The sequence below is a fragment of the Martes martes genome, assembly GCF_963455335.1.
Source record: "Martes martes genome assembly, chromosome: 1".
Taxonomy (NCBI): Eukaryota; Metazoa; Chordata; class Mammalia; order Carnivora; family Mustelidae; genus Martes; species Martes martes.
Window position 1 is genome coordinate 185,421,938 of NC_137888.1, and position 25,424 is coordinate 185,447,361.

A 25,424-nucleotide genomic window follows, 5' to 3' on the forward strand; every position below is an offset into this window, starting at 1 on the left:
AATCACCTCCGCTGGGCCTCAGTTTCCCCATCTGTGAAGAGAACCCCTTCATAGTGCTCTTAGGAGGATGCATGAGATGATGCATGTAAAGTGCCTGGCCCAGACCTCCTCCCCTCCTTCCAAAAAAACCCTCATTAATTAGTGGCTATCGTAATTGATTAATGTCCTTCCCAAGGTCCCTTTTACTGTGTTGCCTTTGCTCAGGACATCACGTGGACTAAAAATCTCTTTCATTGGCCATTTCTTCCAGGGTCGTTTTAGCATCAGCCTTTACGGAACCGGCCTGTCTTTAACCGAATCAGCCAGATGGATATCACAAGGGAATTACGCTGTCTCCGACATTAAGAAGTCCCCGGTAAGGTTACCTAGTGGCTTCGGATGGATTTTGTTTTCTCTTTCCTTCTTCCGTGTTCGTCTGTTGTGGTGGTGCTAAAGGAACGAATGTGCTTTCCCATTTCCTCAAACCATTATGCGAAGTGTCAGGATGAGAATGTAGGAAATAAATTGAAGGTGAAGCATGGATAAGTGAGTGTATCAGAAAGAGCCTTGCTTCCCTTCTGGTGAATTCTTCCCTGAGTCGCAAACCTGTGAGCCATCCAGATAATTAGAGGATGCTTAACCAGGAAGCTGAAAGCTGGAAGAAGCCTTTTAAGAGTGTGTGGCTCAGACCCTTTGAGTTAGCCAACATGAGATTCCTTCTGTGAACTTAAAGAAAAAGATGTTTCTTGTTGTTTTGAGAAAACTCGAAATACAAAAGAGGCTGGAAGAAAGGGAGAGCTTACCAGGTGATTTTTCACCTGGTTAGGGAAACACTCAGGGGTTCCACACTAACCAGCTTTTCATGCTCTGAAATCTTGCTGCTTGTGGTCCAAACAGAGCACCAGCATCACCGGAGGCTCATTGCAAGTGAAGTTTCTGGGGCCCCAGGGGTTCTCAGCTCTGCTGCTGAACAAGGTTGCCGGGTAGATCATTAGCACAGCACACCTTGAGAAGCACTGGTCTCCGCAACTGTTTCTCAGTGCTGTTTCTTAGAATCATCTGGGAAAGCTTAAAATGCATGTTCCCCCAGCCCCAGCCTGACTCACCAAATGGGAACCTCGGAGGCAGGGCTAGAATTTTAAACTGCCTGGACAATTCTCTTGTAGCGCCAGGGCAGAAATTGCTGCCTGTTCATCAACCTTCTCTCAGAACTTCTGAGGACCTGGGATAGGAACCTGACCTGTGGACAAATGGGAAATTTACCAGAGTATGACCCATGGTCCCAAGTCCTGCTTCAGCCAAGACCCCCGGGGGTCTCCTCAGAAGTGTGGGAGGGGAGGGAAGAAAAGAGGATGAGGACTGGAAAAGCAGGTACCATTCCAAAGTAGGGCTGCCAGCTCAAATACAGGATACCCAGGTAAATTGGAATTTGAAATAAACAAGAAACATTTTTTTAAAACTGTAAGCTTGTCTTAAACATTGCATGGGATGTATTTCTTCTAAAAAAATATTTCTTTGAAATTTATATCTGACTCGGTGTCCTGTATTTTTATTAGCTAAACCTTATCAAAATCAGAATATAAAAAAGAAATTCAAGCTGCTTCCCCCCGGAAGAAACAGCCACTTGTGACTTCCCGGGGAAATCCCAGAGTTTCCCATGCCCATTTTTTTAGCTGCCAGGGATAAATTTGTCTATGAAAAAAACCATCTTACTCCCTTTTTTTCCTCTAAGCCGATCAGCCCCTCATATCTAATTCACTAACTGGCCATTTGGATTGCTCATAAATCATTAAATGTTTTCCTTTGCACTGAAAGGAGTAAAGATAGCTGACCACACATGTGCTTTAGCGGGTGCTCCCAAATTATAATGTTCTTCCCCTGCCACTACCCCTCAGGGTCCATATGTCATGGATCAGTCGCTCAGAGGAACAGAAAACTTAACTGTCCAAAATGGTCAGACGTGAGGCATGATTCTGTAGGAAACCATCCATGTAAACTATGTAACATAAGTTTCAGTCCTGTTAGCCCCTTATCAATATGGCTCTTTTCATCCAGAAACTAAAAATTATTACGGCAGGGAGCGCCACCTGCTGGAGAGAATGGTCTATCCTGCAAAGATCTGTTGGCTGGTTCCCAAGCCTGGGAGGGAAGTTAGCCTTTGCTACAGGGAGTCCGTTTGACAGTTGTCTGGCAGCATTTTCCCTTTTTTTTTTTTTTTTTAAATCTTGGTGTTATATGACAGCTCAGAGAGCCTGAGCTTAAAATTAATCTCCAGGGTCTGTCCAGCACTCTTTATGAATCCCGGGAGCCAGGTCAGAGTCATCCATAGCCCGTGGCAGCTCTGAGAAATGTCAAACCAGTGTTCCCCTAAATCAGTGGTTCTGGAACCCGAGTGTGTATCAGCATCACCTGTAACATTCATCAGCCGCAGGGCACAGCCAGCCTCAGGCGCCTGGGGGGCTCAGGTCATGACCTCCAGGGTGGTGAGTTCGAACCCCACATCCGGCTCTGCATTGGGCATGGAGCCTGCTTGGGATTCTCTCTCTCCCTTTCCTTCTGCCCCTCCCCCCCCCAAAACAAACGAAAGAAAACCACAGCCAGCCTCAGGAGGGTCTCAAAATGTACATTTCCAACAATTTCCTGGGTAGTGCTGATGCCTCTGGCCTAGGATCACATTTTGAGGACCACTGACCGGTTAAATCAATCCCAGATCCTTCCCTTCAAAGTTGAACCTTTTAATTTCCCTGAATAACTAGTATTCCGTGTAATGGAACACAGTTTGCCAAACTGGATAAGGTCCTGCTCTCACCATTACCTGCCATCGTGTCCCCAAGGCACTGAGGCCTTGGTCCTCTGTTTCTCTGAGACCCTAGCCAGTCCTCTCCTATCCAAACGGCCCTGCTCTGATTCGGCCTCAAATCATCACTCCTTACTTCTTTTCCCTTTTCTACTGGAAGGTGCAGGGAAAAGGGCATAGTGAAAACCTCAGTTCTCCAAACCTGGTTGGCAATAAAATGTTTTTCCCAAACAGAACTGTGGGGAAACTCTAGTCACAACCAGAAGAAAATTGAATTGCCAGAACCACTGTCTCATCATCAGGAGGAAGAACCAGTAAAAATAAGTCTCATTGTCAGGTTCACTGGGGGCTCCCCAGGTGTCCTGGAAAGATACTTCTCCTATTTTTAACTAATATGAATAATTACTTTTATGATTGAAATAGCAACACTTACTGGGCAAATGGCATATGCATTAAGCCCCGTTTTTCCCAGATTTCTCACCCTATCTGGAAAGGGAGTTTGAGAAGGTGGGTGAGGGTAAGCCCATGATATCGCTTTGGCCCAGGGATCCCAGGCCCGAGTGCCAGTAGGCAGCCCCTGGTGCTGAAATGAGAGCTCCCAGTGGCTGCAGAGAACAGAGGTTCAGCTCGCAGACCCCCCAAGTAGGGTTGCCTGTTCCCTCACTTACTAGCTCTTGAGCAAGGTGTTTAACTTCTTGGGGGGTGGGGTGGGGTATGGTTTCATCATCTATAAAATGAGGATCATTTGGATGAGGATCATCATGGGTTCTTCTAAGGCATACAGGAAGTAGGGTCCAAAAGTTGTCCAGATGTCCCGGGGCAAAGAGCATGCCCACAATAGGTGTTAGCGCTTAGCGTTATCCCATTTCCCTGCCCTGAGGCTTGCAGTCAGGTTTTAGAAGCTGGCCAAGGTGACAGAGGAAATTAGGCTTGCTTGAGATGGAAAAGTGGAAGGACAGGGAGCAGTGGCCTGAGTGGGGGCTGAGTCTGGACCTGGCCGGCACCCAGAGCACCATGGACTTTCTGTCCCTGTGGCCCCCACCCCAGCTGAGAATGAGCCTGGTGGGACACCCCCTCGGCCCAGGGGTGCTTTAGCTTCCCCTGCTGTGCTCAGGAACTAGTGAGTTTCTACTCTGCTTGTGGGTGAGGGACAGACAGACAGACAGAAAGGGGAGCATGGCCTCGACGTGAGATTGGAGAGAGCATGTTGAAATACCGAGCGAGCTCTTCTGCCACTAACATTCCACGCACCCTCAACTCAAGAACGCGCCCAGGATATGAAAGGGCTCTTGGCCCCATCCACAGGTCCTGTGCAGCTCCATGACCCATTTTCCAAGCTGTTCTCCAACCCTCTGTCTGGGATCTGGAACAGTCTTGAGAGCCGAGGGAGTGAGGGGGAGGTTCACTTCAGGCCACGTGGAAGAGGTACGCCCCAAGTCTCTGTGCTGCTTTGCATGGCTGGGGAAGTTGTGGGGTCCACAAGGAGCTAGGGGCCTATGTTGCTGAGGCCTGGCTGCCTGGCCCGAGGCCCAAACCACGTTCCTTGTTCTGGGAGAAGTGTTGAAGATTGAAGAATTGCTTTGAAATTAAAAATGAACTCTGTATTGTCATAGAGGAGATGGACTCAATTTATATCTTTTAGCTCATTCACAACCAGTGGAGTTAAGGTAACACGAGATAAAGGTGGGGTGGGGGGCAGGGTGCATGTGTATACATGGAACGGAATCGGTTCTCATTCAGCTACCGTGGGCTGCCTCCTAACCCACAACTTGCTTATGAAAATCCAGCTATCCACAAGTATAAAAATCATACTATAGGCCAGTAGAGAAAAACTACATTTTACAGATGTGTGTTTTTTTCTTCTATACGTTCCCATAGAAGTTGGATATTTAAATATATATATATATTTTTTTTAAGACTTTATTTATTTGAGAGTGAGAGAGTGAGAGAGAGAGCACAGAGCGGGGTGAGGGCAGAGTAAAGCAGACCTGAGCAGGGAGCCCAGTGTCAGACTCCATCCCGGGACTCCAGGATCATGATATGAGCCGAAGGCAGATGCTTAACCAACTGAGCCATCCAGGCACCCAATGTTTAAATATATTCTAAATGTTAGGCAGTAGGGGCGCCTGGGTGGCTTAGTCATTTGTTGTCTGCCTTCAGCTCGGGTCATGATCCCAGGGTCCTGGAATGGAGCCCTGCATCGGGCTCTCTGCTCAGCCGGAAGCTGGCTTCTCCCTCTCCCTCTCCCACTCCCCCTGCTTGTGTTCCCTCTCTTGCTGTGTCTCTGTCAAATAAATAAATGAAATCTTTAAAAAATAATGACAATAAAAATAAATAAAATAAATAAATGTTAGGCAATGTATACATTCACATCTATGTGACTCTGTGTATACATATGTGTATATATCGATCAATTGATCGATAATCTCCTGTGTTTTATGGGCAGCTCACCACCAGCACACTCCAAAGAAGTATACATAAACACACTTCAAACAAAGATGTGCTGACTTTTCTAAATCACATGAACCTACTTCCCCTGTTCATATTGACTGAGAAAACCAGAAAATACAGTGAAAAGTATGAAATATAAACTATTCATAATGGAACAGATAGTTACTCATTTTAATTATATGTAATAGCTCAAACCAAGCTAGGAAAATACTCATTTGAAAGAGCTTTTTAGAGGGCTTGCTCTAATGAAGAAATAAAAATGATTTATAATTAGTGTTTCATTGTATGTGAGTGGGTACTACTAAGATGCTGGGAAATATACCTTTTCTCTAAAATAGGCACTGTTTCCATGACAATCATGTTTATGCTAATCATTTTTTTAGTGTTTTTTTTTTCTTTGTACTCTGTAGTAAAAATGATGAGTTTTCACTCAGACTTTATCTAAATCAAATTAACAGAGTCCCAATTAGTGAAATAGCAGGAATGTTGCAAAGCCATTATCAGCAACTTTATACTTACCCAGACTTTTCCTCATCTCCATGAGAGCAGACGATGATGGAGATTCACACATAAAAACTACTTTTATGATAATAATAGCTAATATTTTTTGAGCATGTACATTTGGCCAAGTAGCCTGCTAAGTACTTTATGTACATTCTTGCATTTACACCAAACCTTTGAAGGGAGACAAATATTATCCCCATTTTACAGATGCACCAGGAAACCGAGGCGTAGAGAGTTTGTTTTAAAATGCAGTACAAGCCAGTCAGTCTGACCCTGTTTCTGTGCACTGCTGGGGCAGGAGAGAGTGTGGATAAAGCATGAGCTTGGATGAGACAGAAGACATTCCAGCACATCAGGGTTCTCCAGGCCTGCAGACCAGGGCTTCAGCCTGTGGAAAAGGTTCCTAGCTAGAACCTTCTAGAAGGTAGAAGGCTGGAGCTAGCTAGAAGGCTGATCTGGCATCAGATCTGGTTCGTGGTGTCAGACCAGCTCCAAAATTAATGTGAACCCCTAAACGCAGGACCAATTAGGGTCTTAGAAATCAGTCTTCCATTTCAGTAACACTCATAATCAAGGGCAAGTGAATTTTTCAAAGAGAAACTATTTTGTTCTCTTAATTTGTTAAATTGCCAAAGCTTTTCTTTCTTTCTTTCTTTCTTTTTAAATGAGATGATCCATTATTTGCAAGAGACTTTCAGAGCTTGGCCATAGGAAGCAAATCCTCACAACCTTGACCCAGTTCTGGGATTGTAGCCCAAAGATATCCTGGAATGCAGGCACAAATAGGGTTCATCACAATGTTGCTCCCAACAGTGGAAAATGTGAAACATCTAAGATGCCAAACATTGTGCAGGAATGGAGGGGTGGAGGGTGGCTAATATGACATGGTAAATTCACACAGTGAGCTACACTGTTACAATTAAGGAGTTCTCTGATGCATGGTCAAGTGTTAGGGAATGAATTAGCCAAGCAGTCTGAATTGCAGGTCAAAACTAAGTGTGTACATCAGCTTCAGCCTCCCATTCACTCATTTATTCATTCATTTAACAAATGTGTATTTAGTATTACTCTGAGCCATACACTGTTGGGTTCTGGAGACCTTGGAATTGAAAAAGACATTGGCCTTACCCTCACAGGGTTTACGCTGTAGCAGGAAGACAGATACAAAGAAAGAATTACCCAGTTTTGCCCGATGCTGTGTGGCAGGTAACTGGGGAAGGAAGGTGTCTGAGAGGGAGTGGTCCTTGGGTTGGGTTCCGAAAAATTTAACAGTCAAAAGGTGGGGTGACCCAGTGTACACCGAGGAGAGAGGGACACGGAAGAGGGTTCCAATTATAGGGAATGGCATTGTATGTGCAAAGGCCCTGTGTGATAAGAGGCATGTCAGAAGAGCAGCCCAGAGAAATGCAAAAGTCTGGGGTGGAGTAGAGGGAAAGGGTGGTGTCTGGAGAGTCACACGATGAATCTGGAGAAGCAGGAAGGAGTAGACTGGAGGGCCAGCAAACTTTGTCTGTGAAAAACCACATAATGTATGCTTATTTATAAACATTTCAGACTTTGCCAGCCAGGAGGCAAAATCAATAATATTACGTATTTGTATGACAAGAGTGGAAAGAAATTTGTATAAAATTTTTATTGATTGAGTTTTAAAAATAATAATTGAGTTCAATTTTTTTGCCATACATTTTTACCAATGAGAAGAATGGAGTATTCGGAGTGGATAATACTTTGCTTAATTAGCTGAATATTTTGCTTACTTCTCTATTATCAAAATTGGTTATAAGTGTTTCTTAATGCTGGTCAGAGATGGGATTTTCTGTATTTCATCTTTATAAACGTTTTTTAAATGATACAAAAAATGTATAGTCCACGACTGATATAGTCCACAACCATATAATTTTCATGGAGCATATTCATGGCTTGGCAAGCTTTTCTAGAATTCTGTTAGATTTTTCTCTTGGTATTTGCCCTTCAGCATGTTATTACATCGCAGATTAGGTACTTGCTATGAAGGTAAGATGGGAGCTTTGTTACATGGATTTTGAAGTATGATATTTTATTTGCACTTACATTGAAGTCCAAAAGATGCTGCTGGAATGGCAGCTCAGGCTCAGAAAATATATCCACAAAAATTTATGTGGCATGACATGTAGCTTCTTGTTTTAACTTTCAGTAGAATGGAAAGTACAGAAAGCAGCCTAACATTGCTTCTGATTGGAACAATGTTAATTGCCATTACAATGACTTTACCACGGTATAAGTTGGACCTATAAGTAGCAGTCTTTCCTTGAAATTTAAGTTCAATTCACTAGGAAATATTGTCAAGTCGATAGCAAAAGCTAGTGTCCAAAGCCAGTGAGTGTTCAAGGGCAGCGATGGAGAGCAGTTCTCATTCAGAAACCTTTAAATCCCAACCCTGTGAGCTCAAATGTTCACAGTAAAACTTTATCATTACTCAGTTATCAAACTGCTGGATGGTGGCGGGAGTCAGGGTGTTCAACTTCTAGTTCTGACCAAAAGTTTATAAAACTGATGATGGATAAGTTCCCAAGAGCAAAAGATGTTCATGCTTGATACTGCCGGTTCCATGACCTGATAGATTCTTATATTTTCCATAGAGTGCCTACTGAGGGATAATAAAATGAGTAATTACAGGCTTCAAACATCTTACATTTTTTTGAAGATTTCATTAATTAATTAATTAATTTGAGAGAGAGAGAGAGAGCGCGCACGCATAGAGGTGGGGGAAGAGGGAGAAGCAGACTCTGCGCTGAACAGGGAGCCTGATGTGGGGCTCCATCCCAGGACCCTGAGATCATGGCCTGAGCTGAAGGCAGACACTTAGCTGACTGAGCCACCCAGCCACCCCGACATCTTATATTTTTATGAGCTTTGTAAATTTGGCCAACTAACTCTTTCTCTGCTTCTACATATTTTTTTTAAATTATGTTATGTTAGTCGCCAGACAGTACATCATTCTTTTTTTTTTTTCCGAAGATTTTATTTATTTATTTGACAGAGAGACACAGCAAGAGAGGGAACACAAGCAGGGGAAGTGGGAGAGGGAGAAGCAGGCTTCCCGCTGAGCAGGGAGCCCGTTGCGGGGCTCGATCCCAGGACCCCGGGATCATGACTCGAACCGAAGGCAGACGCCTAATGACTGAGCCACCCAGGCACCCCAACATAATTTGGTTTTGATGTAGTGTTCCATGATTTGTTGTTTGCATGTAACACCTAGTGCTCCATGCAATACATGCCCTCCTTAATACCCCCCACCAGGCTCACCACCCGCCATGGTCCTCCCCTCTAAAACTCTCAGTGTTTCTTGGAGCCCGTAGTCTCTCATGGTTTTTTTCCCCTCCGGTTTCACTCCCTTCATTTCCCCCTTCCTTCTCCTAGTGTCCTCCATGCTATCCTTATGCTCCAGAAGTAAGTGAAACCATATGATACTTGACTGTCTCTGCTTGACTTGTTTCACTCAGCATAATCTCCTCCAGTCCCGTCCATGTTGATGCCAAAGTTGGGTATTCATCCTTTCTGATGGAGGCATAATACTCTGTTGTATATATGGACCATATCTTTTTTATCCATTCGTCCTTTGAAGTTCTTTTTGAAGTTCTGAAGTTCTGAAGTCTTGGTTCTTTCCAGTTTGGTGACTGTGGCCATGGCTGTTATGAACATTGGGGTACAGGTGGTCCTTCTTTTCACTACATCTGTTTCTTTGGGGTAAATACCCAGTAGTACAATTGCTGGGTCGTGGGAAGCTCTATTTTTAATTTCTTCAGGAATCTCCACACTGGGGGCGCCTGGGTGGCTCAGTGGGTTAAAGCCTCTGCCTTCGGCTCAGGTCATGATCCCAGGGTCCTGGGATCGAGCCCCGTATAGGGCTCTCTGCTCAGCAGGGAGCCTGTTTCCTCCTCTCTCTCTCTCTGCCTGCCTCTCTGCCTACTTGTGATCTCTGTCTCCCAAATAAATAAAAATAAAATCTTTAAAAAAAAAAAAAAGGGAATCTCCACATTGTTTTCCAAAGTGGCTGCACCAATTTGCATTCCCACCAACAGTGTAAGAAGGTTCACCTTTCTCCATATCCTCTCCAATACTTGTTTACTGTCTTGTTGATTTTGGCCATTCTAACTGGTATAAGGTGGTATCTCAATGTGGTTTTGATTTGAATTTCCCTGATGACTAATGATGATGGAACATTTTTTCATGTGTCTGTTAGCCATTTGTATCTTCTTTTGAGAAGTGTCTGTTCATGTCTTCTGCCCATTTTTTGACTTGATTATTTGTTTTTTGTGTGTTGAGTTTGAGGAGTTCTTTATAGATCTTGGATATCAGCCCTTTGTCTGTAGTGTCATTTGCAAATATCTTCTCCCATTCTGTGGGTTGCCTCTTTGTTTTATTGACTGTTTCCTTTGCCATGCAGAAGCTTTTTATTTTGGTGAAGTCCCAAAAGTTCATTTTCACTTTTGTTTCCCTTGCCTTTGGAGATGTGTCTCAAAAGAAGTTGCTGTCGCTGATGTCAAAGAGGTTATTGCCTATGTTCTCCTCTAGGATTTTGATGGACTCCTGCCTCATGTTGAGGTCTTTCATCCATTTAGAGTTTATCTTTGTGTATGGTATAAGAGAATGGTCAAGTTTCATTCTTCTGCATGTGGCTGTCCAATTTTCCCAGCACCATTTATTGCAGAGACTGTCCTTTTTCTATTGGATATTTTTTCCTGCTTTGTCAAAGATTATTTGACCATAGAGTTGAGGGTCTATATTGGGCTCTCCATTCTGTTCCATTGATCTATGTGTCTGTTTTTGTGCCAGTACCATACTGTCTTGGTGATCACAGCTTTGTAATATAGCTTGAAATCAGGCAACGTGATGCCCCCAGCTTTGTTTTTCTTTTTCAACATTTCCTTGTCGATTTGGGGTCTTTTCTGGTTCCACACAAATTTGAGGATTTTTTGTTCCAACATTTTGAAAAATGCCTTTGGCATTTTGACCAGGTGACATTGGAAGTATAGATTGTTCTGGGCAGCACAGACATTTTTTAAAAATACATTATTTATTCTTTTGACAGAGAGAGAGAGATCACAAAGTAGGCAGAGCAGCAGGCAGAGAGAGAGGAGGAAGCAGGCTCCCTGCTGAGCAGAGAGCCCAATGTGGGGCTTGATCCCAGGACCCCAAGTCCACGACCTGAGCTGAAGGCAAAGGCTTAACTCACTGAGCCACCCAGGCACCCGCAGCATAAACATTTTAACAATGTTTATTCTTCTGATCCATGAGCATGGAATGTTTTTCCATTTTTTGTTTCTTCTTCGATTTACTTTCATGAGTGTTCTGTAGTTCCTAGAGTATAGATCCTTTACCTTTTTGGTTAGGTTTATTCTTACGGGTTTTGGTGCTATTGTAAATGGAATCAATTCTCTAATTTCTCTTTCTACGGTTACATTGTTAGTGTATAAGAAAGCAACTGATTTCTGTGCTTTGATTTTGTATCCTGCCACATTACTGAATTGCTATATGAGTTCTAGTAATTTGGGAGTAGAGTCTTTTGGGTTTTCTGCATTAAAATATGTCATCTATGAAGAGAAAGTTTGACTTCTTCTTTGCCAATTTGAATACCTTTTATATCTTTTTGTTGTCTGATTGCTGTTGCTAGGACTTCTAGTACTATGTTGAACAATAGTGGTGAGAGTGGGCATCCTTGTCATGTTCCTAATCTTAAGGGAAAGATTCTCAGCTTTTCTCCATTGAGAATGATATTCATTGTGGGTTTTTCATAGATGGATTTTAGGAAATTGAGGAATGCTCCCTTTATTCTGATACACTGAAGAGTTTTAATCAGGAAAGGATGCTGTATTTTGTCAAATGCTTTTTCTGCATCAGTTGAGAAGACCATGTAGTTCTTTCTCCTCTTATTAATATGTTCTATCATATTGATTGATTTGTGAATGTGGAGGCACCCTTGCCTCCCAGGGATAAATCCACCTGGTTTTGGTAGATAATTCTTTTAATGTACTGTTGGATCCTATTAGCTAGGATCTGAGAATTTGGACATCCAAAGTCATCAGGGAAATTGGTCTGAAATTCTCCTTTTTGATGGGGGGTCTTTGCCTGGTTTGGGGATCAAGGTAATGCCAGCCTCATAGAGAGAGTCTGGAAGTTTTCCTTCTGTTTCTATTTTTTGAAGCAGCTTAAGGAAAATAAGTATTAATTCATCTTTGAATGTTTAGTAGAATTCCCCAGGGACTCCATCAGGAACTGAACTCTTGTTTTTTGGGAGGTTTTTGATCACTGCTTCAATCTCCTTACAGGTTATTGGCCTATTCAGGTTGTCAACTTCTTCCTGTTTCAGTCTTGGTAGTTTACAGGTTTCTAGAAATGCATCCATTTCTTCTAGGTTGCTTAATTTATTGGCCTATAGCTGTTGATAATAATTTCTGATAATTGTTTCTATTTCCTTGGTGTTAGTCATGATCTTTACCCTTTCATTCATAATTTTATTAATTGGGTCCTTTCTCTTGTCTTTTGAATAAATCTGCCCAGTGGTTTATCAATCTTATTAATTCTTTCAAAGAACCAGCTTCTAGTTTTGTTGATGTGTTCTACTCTATCTCTGGTTTATAATTCATTGATCTCTGCTCTAATCTTAATTATTTTCCTCCTCATGTGTGGATTAGGCTTAATCTGTTGTTGATTCTCCAGTTCTTAAAGTGTAAAGATAGTTTGTGTATTTGGGATTTTTCTGTTTTTTTGAGTGAGGCTTGGATGGCTATGTATTTCCTGCTTAGGACCACCTTTGTCATATCCCATTGGTTTTGGACTGATGTGTTTTCGTTCTCATTGGTTTCTATGAATTGTTTAAATTCTTTGATTTTCTGGTTGACCCAAACATTCTTGAGCAGGAGGGTCTTTAGATTCCAACTGTTTGAATTTCTTTCAGACTTTTCCTTGTGATTGAGCTCCAGTTTCAAAGCATTGTGGTCTGAGAATATGCAGGGAATAATCTCAATCTTTTGGTATCAGTTGAGACCTGATTTGTGACCCAGTATGGGGTCTGTTCTGGAGAAAGTTCCATGTGTGCTCAAGAAAGAATGAGTATTTTATTGTTTTAGGGTGGAATGTTCTGTGTATATCTTTGAGATCCATCTGGTCCAGTGTGTCATCCAAAGCTCTTGTTTCTTTGTTGATTTTCTGCTCAGATGATCTGTCTATTGCTGAGAGTGGAGTGTTGAGGTCTCCTACTGTTAACATATTATTATCAATATGTTTCATTATTTTCATTAATGGTTTTGCTTATGTAGTTGGCTGCTTCCACATTGGGGGCAGAGATATTTACAATTGTTAGATTTTCTTGTTGGATAGCCCCTTTAAGAATGATATAGAGTCTTTCCATATCTCTAACTACAGTCTTTAGCTTAAAATCTAATTTGTCTGATATGAGAATTGCTACCCCAGCTTTCTTTTGAGGTCTGTTGGCATGAAAGATGGTTCTCTATCCCTTCGCTTTCAGGCTATATCTTTAGGTTCAAAATGAGTCTCTTGTAGACAAAGCATATGCATGGGTCCTGTCTCTTTATCCAATCTGCAACCCTATGCCATTTTATGGAAGCATTTAGACTATTCACATTGAGAGTCATGATTGAAAGATACAATTTTATTGTCATCATGTTGCCTGTGAAGTCCTTGTTTCTATAGATTGTCTCTGTAAATTCCTGTTCTATATCACTCTTGGGGTCTTTCTCCTTTTATAGACACCCTCCCTGTAATATTTCTTGCAGGGCCAGCTTAGTGGTCACATATTCTTTCAGTTTTTGCTGGTCTTGGAAGCTCTATATCTCTCCATCCATTCTAAATGACAGCCTTGCTGGATAAAGAATTCTTGGCTGCATGTTTTTCTCATTTAGTGCCCTGAATATGTCTTGCCAGCTCTTTCTGGCCTGTCAGGTCTCTGTGTCCAGGTCTGACATTATTCTGATGTTCCTCTCTCTGTTTGTAAGGAATCTCTTCCCCCACACTGCCCCTAAGATGGTTTCCTTGGTTCTAAGGTTTGTGAGTTTTACTATTACATGTCGGGGTGTTGGTTTGTTCTCCTTGATCTTGGGAGGGGTCCTCTCTGCCCCTAGGACACAAATGATTGTTTCATTCTGCAGATTAGGGAAGTTCTCAGCTATGATTTGCTCAAATATATCTTCTGGTCCTATCTCTCTCTCCACCCTCTTAGGGATCCCAATACCTCTGACATGGAACTGTTTCATGGCATCATTTATTTCTCTAATTCTGTTTTTATGGTTTTTAAGCTCTTTGTTCCAGGCCGTTTCCTGTTCCTTCTATTCTATCAGTTTGCCTTCTAGATCACTAATTCATTCTTCTGCCTTGTTTACCCTAGCTGTTAGAGTATCTAGATTAGATTGGATCTCATTGATAGTATTTTTAAGTTCTGCCAGATCCGCTCTCATTTCTGCCCTTAGAGAATCTATGTTAGCATTAATAGTTTTATCCATCCTAGCTATTATCTGCATAACTGTTACCCTGAAGTCTATTTCCAACATCTTGCTTGTATCCATATCCATTAGTTCTGTGGCAGAGGTCACAGTCTCTGAATTTTTCCTGTGTTGGGGGTTCCTCCTCTTAGCCATTCTATTGAGGGGTGGTTGAGGGAATGTACAGAGTGCAGATTATTGACCACAACCCAGGCAAGATGCACCTATTTTATAGGGACCTTAGGGTTGTTGGCCTCTTGTTCTTCCAGCCTGTCTTCTGAGGGAGGGACCTGACACACTGTTACTCAGACAGCCCTGTTTGGACAGAGTTGCCCTGCCCCCTGTGTGGGGGATGGGCTCAGTAAAAAACAGTTTTGGGGCCTTTTGTTCTCTGGCGGCTTTCTCTGGTGGCTTCCCCTGGTGGCTTTCTGCATCTCTTCCAAGAGTCAGAGGAGAAGTCAACATATCAAACTTCTGTCTCAGAGCAGAGAGATAGCAATCTGTTCTCCAGTGACCTCTCCAAGCCATACTGTCTCCTTTTTTGTCTGTGCTGCCAAAAACCACAGCATCCTGGGTTTTGCACCCCACAGCAGCGCTCCTAGCCCTCACTTCCAGGTCCAGGTATGTCTCTGCCCTTTGTCCTTCTAAAACCACTAGCTGCCTCCAGTTCACACGTGTGCCCCCCACAGCTCCAGGTTTCAGGGGGCCTGCCCTAAAGTCCTTTCCCCACTGGTACCGGTCTTCGAGTCTGTGCACAGTCCCCAGCACGGAAGGCTTTGGTGCTTTGGCGGCACAGGATCCAGGAGGCTTCCTCCCCTTTCTGTTTATCTTCTAATGTCTGCCCGCAGAATCATGGGCAGATCACGCTCCCCACTTCACACCTCAAAACCAACCACCAGAGATATTCTGTTTCTAGATCCAGAGATATCTTCTTGCATCTCAGGCTGATTTTGTGAGTGTTCAGAGTACATATTCAGCTCAATTCAGGGGACTAGTTGAAATAGGGTCCCCTACTCCTCCACCATCTTTGCCTCTTCTACGTATTTTTTTACTACTGTCAGTTGCCAACACATCTTGGTAGGTTCCACTTCAGTTATTTGGCACTAGTGTTTCCTCAGTGTCTTTGAAGCTTTCTTGCCTGAACTCATTCCACACAGACTCTTCACAGAAGCTAATTCTTGAGTTACTTCAGACTCAGCATCACCTCCTCAAATAAACAACAGAATGATATCGATACTATCCACCCATCAACTCATCAAGTGTCAAAAAATACCACCCAAAATTGTGTGCCTTGCATTTTAATTGATTATTGATGTTGATTTCAGTGTCATTAACTTCTCAAGCAACTGTTCCTATGGAAATGATAATAGTCTTAAACAATGTGTTTTCTCTGGACACATTTGTTCAGCTGTTCAATGAAACAAAATGTCCTTAACTCACCTGGGAGTACATACACTGTTTTCCCTGCTTGGCTAACATATCAGCCACTTGGAAACATAGTCAGTTTCATTGTTTATTTTTATTCAGTTTCATTTTTTATTGTGAGGAAGAGATTATGCTGCGAAGAGATCGTCAGTTGTAAATTTTCTAAATGTATGACTGTTGCATTCCTAGTGAGTTGGGAATATGTGAGGAGGCTGAGGTTGGTAGCATTGGTGTATTCTGTATTTGTCTTGCATGGCTGTGGTGTCATTGCATGAGAAACATTTCATTTTGATAAGAGAATAAGTTCCTATGCCAAGGTCCCTTAAAAGAGCAACATTCAAAGTCACTTTTGTATTCGGGTTCTGACATGATGGTATACGCTGGTAATAAAATAAAGCAAAATGTTTCGATACGGCCATACACACAGCATCCACAACACTGCCAAGTTACAAGGGTGTCTTCATGATTTGCAGTGTGCTGAGTAGCAGTGTAAAGCAATGAGAACTGTCACCACTACTCACCCTGCTGTGGGAGCCTGAGCACAGGCACAGACGTTAAATGAATGAATGAGTGGGGCTGTATTCCAATAAAACTTTATTACGGATACTGAAATTTGAATTTCCCATCATTTTCACATGTCAGGAAATATTATTCTTGGTTTGCTCCCTCTCAACCATTTAAAAATGTAAACACTGCTCCTGATTTATGGGCCATACAGAAACAGGTGGCAAGCTGCACAGGCCCACAAACACTCGTTTGTCAGCCCCTGTTGTAGACCACATGAGGATGTTAGGCTCTGCTTCTAGTACCTCCTGTGCATGCACGAGAGATTTCCCCAAAGCCAGTGGCAGCCCTGGGAACACTAGCCCAGCAGGCAGTCTGAGCACATGCATTTTCTTGCAGGACGGAACCCGAGTCATAGGAAAATGTGGTGGTTACTGTGGAAAATGTACCCCGTCCTCTGGCACCGGCCTGGAGGTCCAAATATTATAGTTAAGGTAAGTAAGTCCCATGTTTCTCTCTCTTTCTCTCTCTCTCTCCTGTTCTTTCTGTAAACTAGTGACTAGCAAATGGGGGCTGGTCAGTTGCCCCCCAGACAGGTTAGGATGAAAGACCTCGAAACTGACTCAGTACTGTCCTACCTTTTTCTCTCCTGCTCACCTGCCCTCACGTGATTGAGGTCGTCTCTGCTGCACCCTTGGAGGTGAGGTCCTTAGGCTTTTTGCATCAGATCCCTCTGCAGTATTTACCCAAGGTGTTTACTGGACTCCATCTCTAGAAGTCCTTCAGTCTCTGGCGCATCTAACAATCCATATTTTGAATACAGGGAGTTCTGATTCAGGTGACCTATGGATTCAAGTTTGAGATGCTGCCCGAGAGTATTGTAAGAGTGATATTAATGGCATTCAGTGAGCCCTGACTATGTGTCAGGCACCGAGCCGAGCACCCTGCAAGCATTGTTTCACTGAATCCTCACAATAAAGCCACAAGATGGGGCTTTATCCTCATTTTACAAAGGCAAGTGCTTGCCTAGTCTATTCCTTTGGCAGAACCCATTTGGGGTAGTACTCTACCCCAAAGCCCAGGGCTCTTGCTTAATGTGCTGTTCAACGCACATGTGACTCACAGTGTCATCCGAGGACTAGCATGATCAGCATCACCTGGGAACTTTTTGGAATGCAAACTCTCATGCCTTACCCTAGACCTACGAAATCAGAATCTGTATTTTAACAAATGCACAGGAGAGTCATGCATGATAAGGTCTGACAGTGCCTGGTCTAACCTCTTTATGCTGGCACGTGCTCCCTCTGCTGGGCAGAGGACTGAATTGGTCCCTCACTGTCTCATCGCCATGCCTTCAGCTACAGTGGATGAGTTCAGTCAATCCCATGAGCCTTCTGCAACTTATTTCAAGCTTTCAGCGGCTCATTGTCCTGTAGGACTCTTTAAGATCCTGACGTAGGAGTACCTGCTTGACATTTATGTATCAGTATTTCACTGTTTCATTAAACATCCATATTCAAAATGATGATCTTCCATTAGGATTATTTCTATTGCAAGAGGCAACCGGGAAAAAAGGGAAATGTACTGCTTTAAGTAACTGAGAAATCCAAGCAGTGGGCTAGCTTCAGGCCTAGCTGGATCCAGAGGCTCAAACAGGATCATCAAGACCCTTTCGTTCTCCCATCAGTCAGCAAGGCTTGTTTCATTCTCAGATAGAACATCTCCCCCGCTCCCTGGTCTCTGGCAGCTCTAGGCTTACATCATCTTTGCAGTTCATGGCCCCAGATAAATGCTCACCTCCAGCGTCCATTCTGCACAAGAACTCAGGCTCTCCTTGGTTGCATGGGCACTTCTGAACCAATTACAAGGTCCAGGAGACCGAGATCATGTACCCAGCTGGAGTTGGGTGATCTACAGCTTCATTTAGAAGGGGAAGAAGAAGGAATTTGTTATCAGAAAAGAGGAGATGGGATGGAGGCAGGCACAGTCAGAAGGAATCTACTAGAGATCCTCATTTTATATGTATTTTACATATTTTATATCTAGTAAAATAGTTTGTGTTTATATGCAGTAAAATTTGAGTGAATTGTATATACATGATATTTACATATATGTCTAGAAAAAAACTGGAAGAAAATGGACCAATATTTGAAGAGCAGTATCTCACGTGAGAGATTTCAGGCTAGTAGTTTATTATTTTATTCTTTTTATGCTCCCCAGAAATGTTCATGTTTCTTATAGCAAACATACGTCACTTTTAAAATCTAGACAAAGTAGCGTCATTTTTAAGATCCTGTATGTAAATGGGTTACCTACTCTTGCCTGCTGTATGACATTTGAGACAGATGGTTTACATTTCTTATGTGACTTGTTCATTTTCAGGTGCTCTGAAGAGGAAGCCATTATGGGATGGATGAAGGATAGTAATGCAATACCTCCACCTTAAATTTGTGTGCGTGCGTGTGTGTGTGTGAGGACTCGTGTGAGTGGGTGTGTGTGTACATATGCACATATATACATACACACACACACATATATGCGTATATGTGTGTGTGTATATGTGGAATATCCTAATGATGTAAAGTTTAATATTTATGTTTGAAATTATTTATTGTGATGTAATATTTTTGTACGTAAAATGATTCTATTACGACTGCCTTTTGCATAATTTGTCCCTTGCAGTCAGATCACTGCATTTTACGTACTCTACATTATATGTAGTACTATGACAGAAGTGATCCTTCATTATCACGGTACATTATTGTTTACTTCCTATCTGTAAATATTCTGCTGTTACTTTTTAAAAATTGTACTTCATTTTTGTTTTTTAAAACAACCTAGCTGCCGTCAAGGTGCTACAAGGGTCATATAAGTGTATTTTGGCATTCCTAGGAAAGTATCCGCCAATTAGTAATGTAGTAATGTCACAGATCATTGCAGCTATTAGTGATGTTAACTGTCTATTCAGTTTCATGTGATCTCTGGGAAAAAAAAATTGCTGCCTTGGTGCTATATATTGTATATATTTAAGTGACATCAGACTCAGAAATGTAAACATTTTTAATAAAAGGGAGGAGTGGAAGGACAGTTTGCAACGGACAGAATCACTTGGAAAAGTAAGACCAGCTTGTTTATCCTTATTTTTGGACATGCCTGTTTTGGAAGAGAGGTGGACTCTGTTCTTTATATTGTTATCGTTATTAATACTTTGCTTCAGTTCATGGCGCCTTGATCTCTCCAAAGTTAAGTGGAGGCTACTCCAAAGCAGCTTCATTACAGAGTGATACTAAGAAAGTGGGACTCTCTCAATATTTTGCCAAGATGTTCTAAAGTGATGTCCATGTTTACTTGTTGCAAGACAGAGGGTGCTCAGGATGGGATGACCTTCAGGACCCCCAGCACACCTGGAGAAGTTCAGAACCAGTTCTTAGTCATCGCCATTGTCTTGTCACCAGCACGTCACAGCGTAAACACATCGGCTGGTGACATGACTTCTCTTCAGAACATGAGCCTAGGACCCTGCCAGTGTCCATGGCTACTACCGCAGTCAGCATTTGTGAGAAGACATAAACTGTGGAGTACAAGACACCTGAATCTTTCTGATGGTCCATTAACCCACTGCTTGTAACATATTTCCAAAATGGAAGTTGAAGTCATCTTTCTGCCCTTCTGACTTGATTGAAGGGAAGTCATTGCCAGTGGCCCATGCCAGGTGCTCGGTTTGAGAAGTCCAGCCCACCCCCACAACCCAAAGAGATTGGAAAAAACCTGGCAGTAACCTCCAACCCCAAACAAACTCCAGAGTGCTCCAGAAGAGGTTATACTCAGTGTATGAATAAGTGTTATTCTCGTTTATTAATACATTGTGAAAATATACTATGAATAAATACCATGAGCACATCCAAACATTTGTGTTTTACATGGTTTCTGGACTCTTGATTCAAGTTGGAATGAAAATATGTCTAACTTTTTAAGATTGCCGGATTGAGAAGCAAGACATATTTTCATAATCCCATCGATTACGGTTGCCACTCCAGAGAGATATAAGGGACGGAGACTGTCCCCAAGGTCTGCTTTTTCATCATTGAAATCAGTGGAAGTGGTTCTGAAAGACATATTACTCTCTTGTCTGTATGATGGGGAACAAATGAACAAATGAAACAGGAGATTTAAGTGGGCTTGGGGGCTTCATTGTTAATTTTATATGGCAGGAGTTTCTACTCTGTGGACTTAATGGTATCCAGGGAAATAAGAGCTTTCCAAAGATGTCAGATAAACAGCAAACAGTAAGTGGGCATCCACCATGTGCCAGCCCCTCCTCTAAATTTTTAGCTCTTCCTCATAACCACCAAGCAGAAGTTCATGTACAGTGAGTAAGTGGCAGTCCCCAAACACCCGTGTTTGGCTCTGATTGGGTTACGGGTCCATCTCTGGGCCAGTCATGTGGTTGAGGGGGCCGATGTCATGTACCATCTAAAGTCAGGTGATTGACAGCTTCAGCTCGAGGGAAGTTCCCAGAGGAAGGGGTTTTGTTATCAGAGAAGGATAGATAGTATAAAGACAGACAAAAGCAGAGTGTATCTACTCTAGATCCAACTCTGTGTGTGTGTATGTGTGTGTGTATTTGTATGTGTGGGCAAACTCAAATCCTATAGCTAACACGGTGATCCCACCCTTTATCGACCTTCAGCATTGTCTGAGACCTGGGTTCTAGTCTTTCTTCTGACATATACTAACTGTCTGATTCTAAGCTTTAGTTTCTTCACTTATAAAATGAGGCTATTGATAGTCCTCCTACTTACCTTGTGAGATTGTTTTCTGAAGACCTTTTCAGCCCTGCATCCTGCATCAATGGTGTTAAAATAGCTGCCTTCAAACTGTGCATCAGCAAATTTAAATTGATGGCCAACAGTGAAGACATGAACTGTTTCAGTTAGGAATTATGTTCAACTGCTAATTTCGGAGACCTGACTGCAATGTCTTATACATTAAAAAGTGTTTTCACTTTTCAACACAACAGTGTTTCACTGTTGTGTAAAATAACCCTGGAGATAGACAGTCCAGGACTGGTATGGCAGCTCCACAGAATCCTCAGATGCAGTTTCTTTCTCTCTCTCGTCTCCTCAATCCTCAGTAGTTCAATATGGCTGCTAAGGCTCCAGCAATCACTCCCAAATTCCAGACAGGAAGAAAGGAGTGGAGGAAAAGTGGCCTGGCCCCAGCTGTCTTTCTTTTAAAAAGGTGTTCCAGAAGCCTCGTTTAACAAATTCCACTTACAGCTTCTAGGCGGCAGGAGCAGTAGAGAAACCAGGTTGTTTCACAGAGTACATTGCCAATCTGAATAAAATGAGGGATCTGTTCCTATGAAAGAAGGCAAAATGAGTTTGAGAGAGACAACTAGAAGTCTCTGTGACAGGTTCAAATACAGAGAGGAGAGGGAGTGGTTTGGAAGCAATTAGCACAAAGTAAATGAGAGGTAATAGGATCTGGGCAAGAGTTGTGACTATTGTCATGGTGGAAAATTATAGAGTGATGGAGGTGGGAAAATGAACAGATGCTGACAATGGATAGATTGAGTGTGGACTGCAGGAAGGAAGGTCATTTGCCTACAAATATAGCCAGGGTGATACAAAGATGAATGCGTAGGTGGCAGAATGGACAGATACCATCTTTTAGAGTCTGTGGATTTTTAACATTTTTATAGCACTGTACAGATTAAATACTGTCTTTCTATTCTTTTCATTCATTCATTTACCCAAATAATACTTATTGAGCATCTACTTATTTCCAGGCCTAAGCTAGGCACCAGGGGTGCAGCAGTGTATTCATTAAGGGTACAGACTAGGGGCTCTATTAGTCCACTAGGGCTCCCGTAGCAAAATACACAGAGCGGGTGGCTTCTACAATGGGAATCTATTCTCTCAATTCCGCAGGCTAGAAGTCGAAGATCAAGGTGCCGCCTGGGTTGGTTTGTGATGAGGGTCCCTTCCTGGCTCCTAGACATGCCTAGACGTGCCTCTTCTCACTGTGCCCTCACATGGCCTAACCTCAGTGTGAGCACAGAGAGAGAAACAGAGAGAGAGAGAGATCTTTGGTGTCTCTGTTTCTCCTTATGAGGACACCAGTCCTGTTGGATAGGGCCCCACTCTTATGACTTCATTTAATTTTGATTACACCCCATATCTCCAAACATGGCCACATTAGGGGTTAAGGCTTTAACATATGACTTTTGGGGAGGCACAATTCATTTCATAACAGAGGCTTTACAAGGAAGAAATCCAAAAATAACATGGATATTTATTTCTCTCTCCTCACCATTCACAGGTCCTATCCCATTGGTGACTTGATTCTGTATGTCATCGGAGAACTCGGGCTCCTTCAGTTTTGTGGCTTAGCCATTCTCAAAGGTGTCATCCTTACATGGCTCGTCCCCATCATATTTGTGTTTAGCCTGCAGGAAGGGAGCAATCCTCTTAAAGTCATCAGGCAAGATCTGGAAGTTAAAGAATGACTTTTATTCCCCACTTATTGGCAATTGCTTCAGTGCATGTCCTCATCGAGCAGCAAGAGAGGCTGGGAAATGCTCACCAGCAGGCTACCATGTACCAGCAAAGGCTACGGGCAGGCAAGGTTTCTATTACAAAAGGATGAAGGGAAGGATGGCTGATGGACAAATTAGCAGCTTCTGCCATCAGCAGTGCACAAAATCTATAAAAATCTGTGCCCTTTGGAGCTTACATTGTAGCGGTGACAGATGTACAAGAAGCAAAGACCCAACAAAACCACTCCACAATGGTTTCCCAATAGTAAGTCCGACTCCATTGGCCACCATGCCCCCCAGGTATGACCGTGGCCCAATGTGTCATTCCATCAGCATCAGGAGCTCTCATAGCCAAAGCTTTCACGCATGCTGTTGTTCCCTTTGCCTTCCTGGTTCTACTTTTCTTTCTCTTCTGATATACTAGTAACAAAGAGCAAACAAAACCCAGTGTGGAATGGGGAGAAGTACCGGAGGAAGAAATAAAGGGAGAAGAGGAACAGAGCGAGCCCTGTATCCCGGGGTAAGTGTGTTGCTGTTTTAAATAAAATGGTCAGAAATTCTTTATGCAGCTACAAACAAACCTGCGCGCGTCCCCATAAAAGCCTGCCACCAACCACCCTGGGTGCGGGGAAATTCCACCTGTCACCAGCAGGTGGCAGGAGCGGTCCTGTGCTGGCTTTTGGTCTCCAATCTAGGTCGTTGCACTGTTAGCGCGTATGCAATGTTTTTGGCTTATTTTAGAGGTGATTCTGCTAGATGGGCCTAAGACCTTCAGAGCCCCTAAGCCCTGCAAAGATTTGACTACTCTCCGCAAATATGTACCTCAAAATTAAAAATAACCCAGACCATAAATTTAGGCTTTTCCATGGAGACTGCCTTTTAAAAATAGCAAATGCTGATGTTTTTTCCTAAGAAATTTGAAGACCTTTTTGCTATAGCCTTAAGCACATGTTTTGTGTTCAGAAGATGACGCAGCTCAATTTACAACATCATGAGTCACAATGATATTCTGTCAGGACAAAGGAGCAAATATTCAAAGTACGTAGAAGTAGGGCATCTGGTTATAATGGGGAAGAGGATAAAATGTAACTTTGCATGGAAGTTGTACAGGCTACTGAGTGACTGGTATTGTGGCACTTAGGACTTAGGATCCAATGCCTTACTGGCTGTTGGTATGAGTGTCACAAGATGGCCCAGGATGGTGTTTGTGTGCTGAAAAGACATTCCATTATTTATCAGACTAGCTTTTAGCTATTACTTAAAAAAAAAAAACTTATAATGTTGGCTTCATCTTTTTCGTTGTCAGTTAAAAACCATCAAATATTTTATGTAGTATTTATGCATCTCATGAAATGTATTTCTGTCTCAAGTCCTTCAGTTATCTGACTTAAGCAAGTCTTTCTGCATACTTAAATTTTTGTAAATGCAAACATGTAATATAAATATTACATAAATCAGTGGCCTTGAAGTTCTTTTAATTATCCCATCGTAGAAAATTAATCTAACATGGCTTCAACTTAAAATTACAAATTTAAATCAAGTACTGAATGACACATTGTAAATTGGCATTATAAGCTACTGCACTCATAGTTCAAATGTCTAAAGTCATGGCAATTATATAAGCTATCAGATTTTTACATGTTCCTAACACTAAAAGCTTAATACAATGGTTCCGATTCCCTTAAGCACTTTTATACCGTACGTCCTACCGTTAGGATGCATAAACGTTGTATGTTCTTTTGTGCGTTCTACAACCATTAGAGAGACCGGGACCCCCACTGGGCATGAGATCAGGAGCAGGAGAGAGCGAGGTGGTTCTTCTCATTGCAACTTGGGAAACCTTTCGTATTTATGTCCTAAAACGTAACACATTTCCTCAGGCCAGGTTTCAAACTATAAATTTGTCATCTCCTAGTTCTGGGGGTCCGACATCCAGAATGGGTCAGGAGGCCTATGTTCCTTCCGGAGGGTCTACTGGAGACTCAGTTTCCTTGCTTGTCCAGCTTCTAGAGGCGACACACATTCCCTGGCACGCAGCCCCTCCTCCATCTTTGAAGCCAGCAGCAGTAGCATTGAAAAGCAGCACTTTCCGGGGCGCCTGGGTGGCTCCGTCAGTTAAGCATCTGGCTCTCGGTTTTGGCTCGGGTCATGGTCTCGGGATCACGGGATGGAGCCCTGCGAGGGGCTACGTGCTCAGCAGGGGGTCTGCTTGAGATTTTCTCTCTCTGTGTGTCCCTCCACCCCTCCTTCCCACCTGCCCCTGCTCATGCACTCACACTCTTTTAAATAAATAAATCTTCTAAAAAAAGAAAGAGAAGTTGCATTTTCAGATTTTGCTCTCCCTATCCGACCTCTGCTTCCATCAGCATAACACTTTTTCTAACTTCGACTCACTTGCTTCTCTTGATTTCACTGGGCCCATCAGATAAGCAAAGGTATTCTCCTTATCTTGAGATCCTTAATCATACCTACAAAGTCCCTGTGACATGTAAGGTAAGCCCCTGTGATATGTTTGGAGATTGGGATGCGGTCAGCTTCAGAGGTCATGAATCCGCTTACGATACCTTCTGTGCACGTGTAAGCATGAAGAGAGACAGGCCAGACGCTAACTGGAGTGATTGTCCAAATCCCAAATGGGCCACATTGGCCTTTATGTCGATGACCCTTAACTTTAAGACAGGAGTGCCCCCATAGCCCTTGTTCCTTGAATTCTGCCCCGTGCCTCATTTCTCTGACCATATTCCAA

General features: G+C 42.7%; 1 protein-coding gene across 1 annotated transcript in view; it reads left to right on the forward strand.

Moving 5' to 3' along the window:
* Positions 1 to 20,040, forward strand: part of ADAMTS9 (ADAM metallopeptidase with thrombospondin type 1 motif 9) — a 163,929-nt gene extending 143,889 nt beyond the window's left edge. The window contains exons 38-40 of the mRNA XM_080809055.1: positions 251 to 355; positions 16,537 to 16,631; positions 18,520 to 20,040. Of these exons, the coding sequence (XP_080665181.1) occupies positions 251 to 355; positions 16,537 to 16,626 (195 nt within the window). The 3' untranslated portion in view covers positions 16,627 to 16,631; positions 18,520 to 20,040. The remainder of the gene's footprint in view (positions 1 to 250; positions 356 to 16,536; positions 16,632 to 18,519) is intronic.
* The last annotated feature ends 5,384 nt before the right edge of the window (positions 20,041 to 25,424 follow it).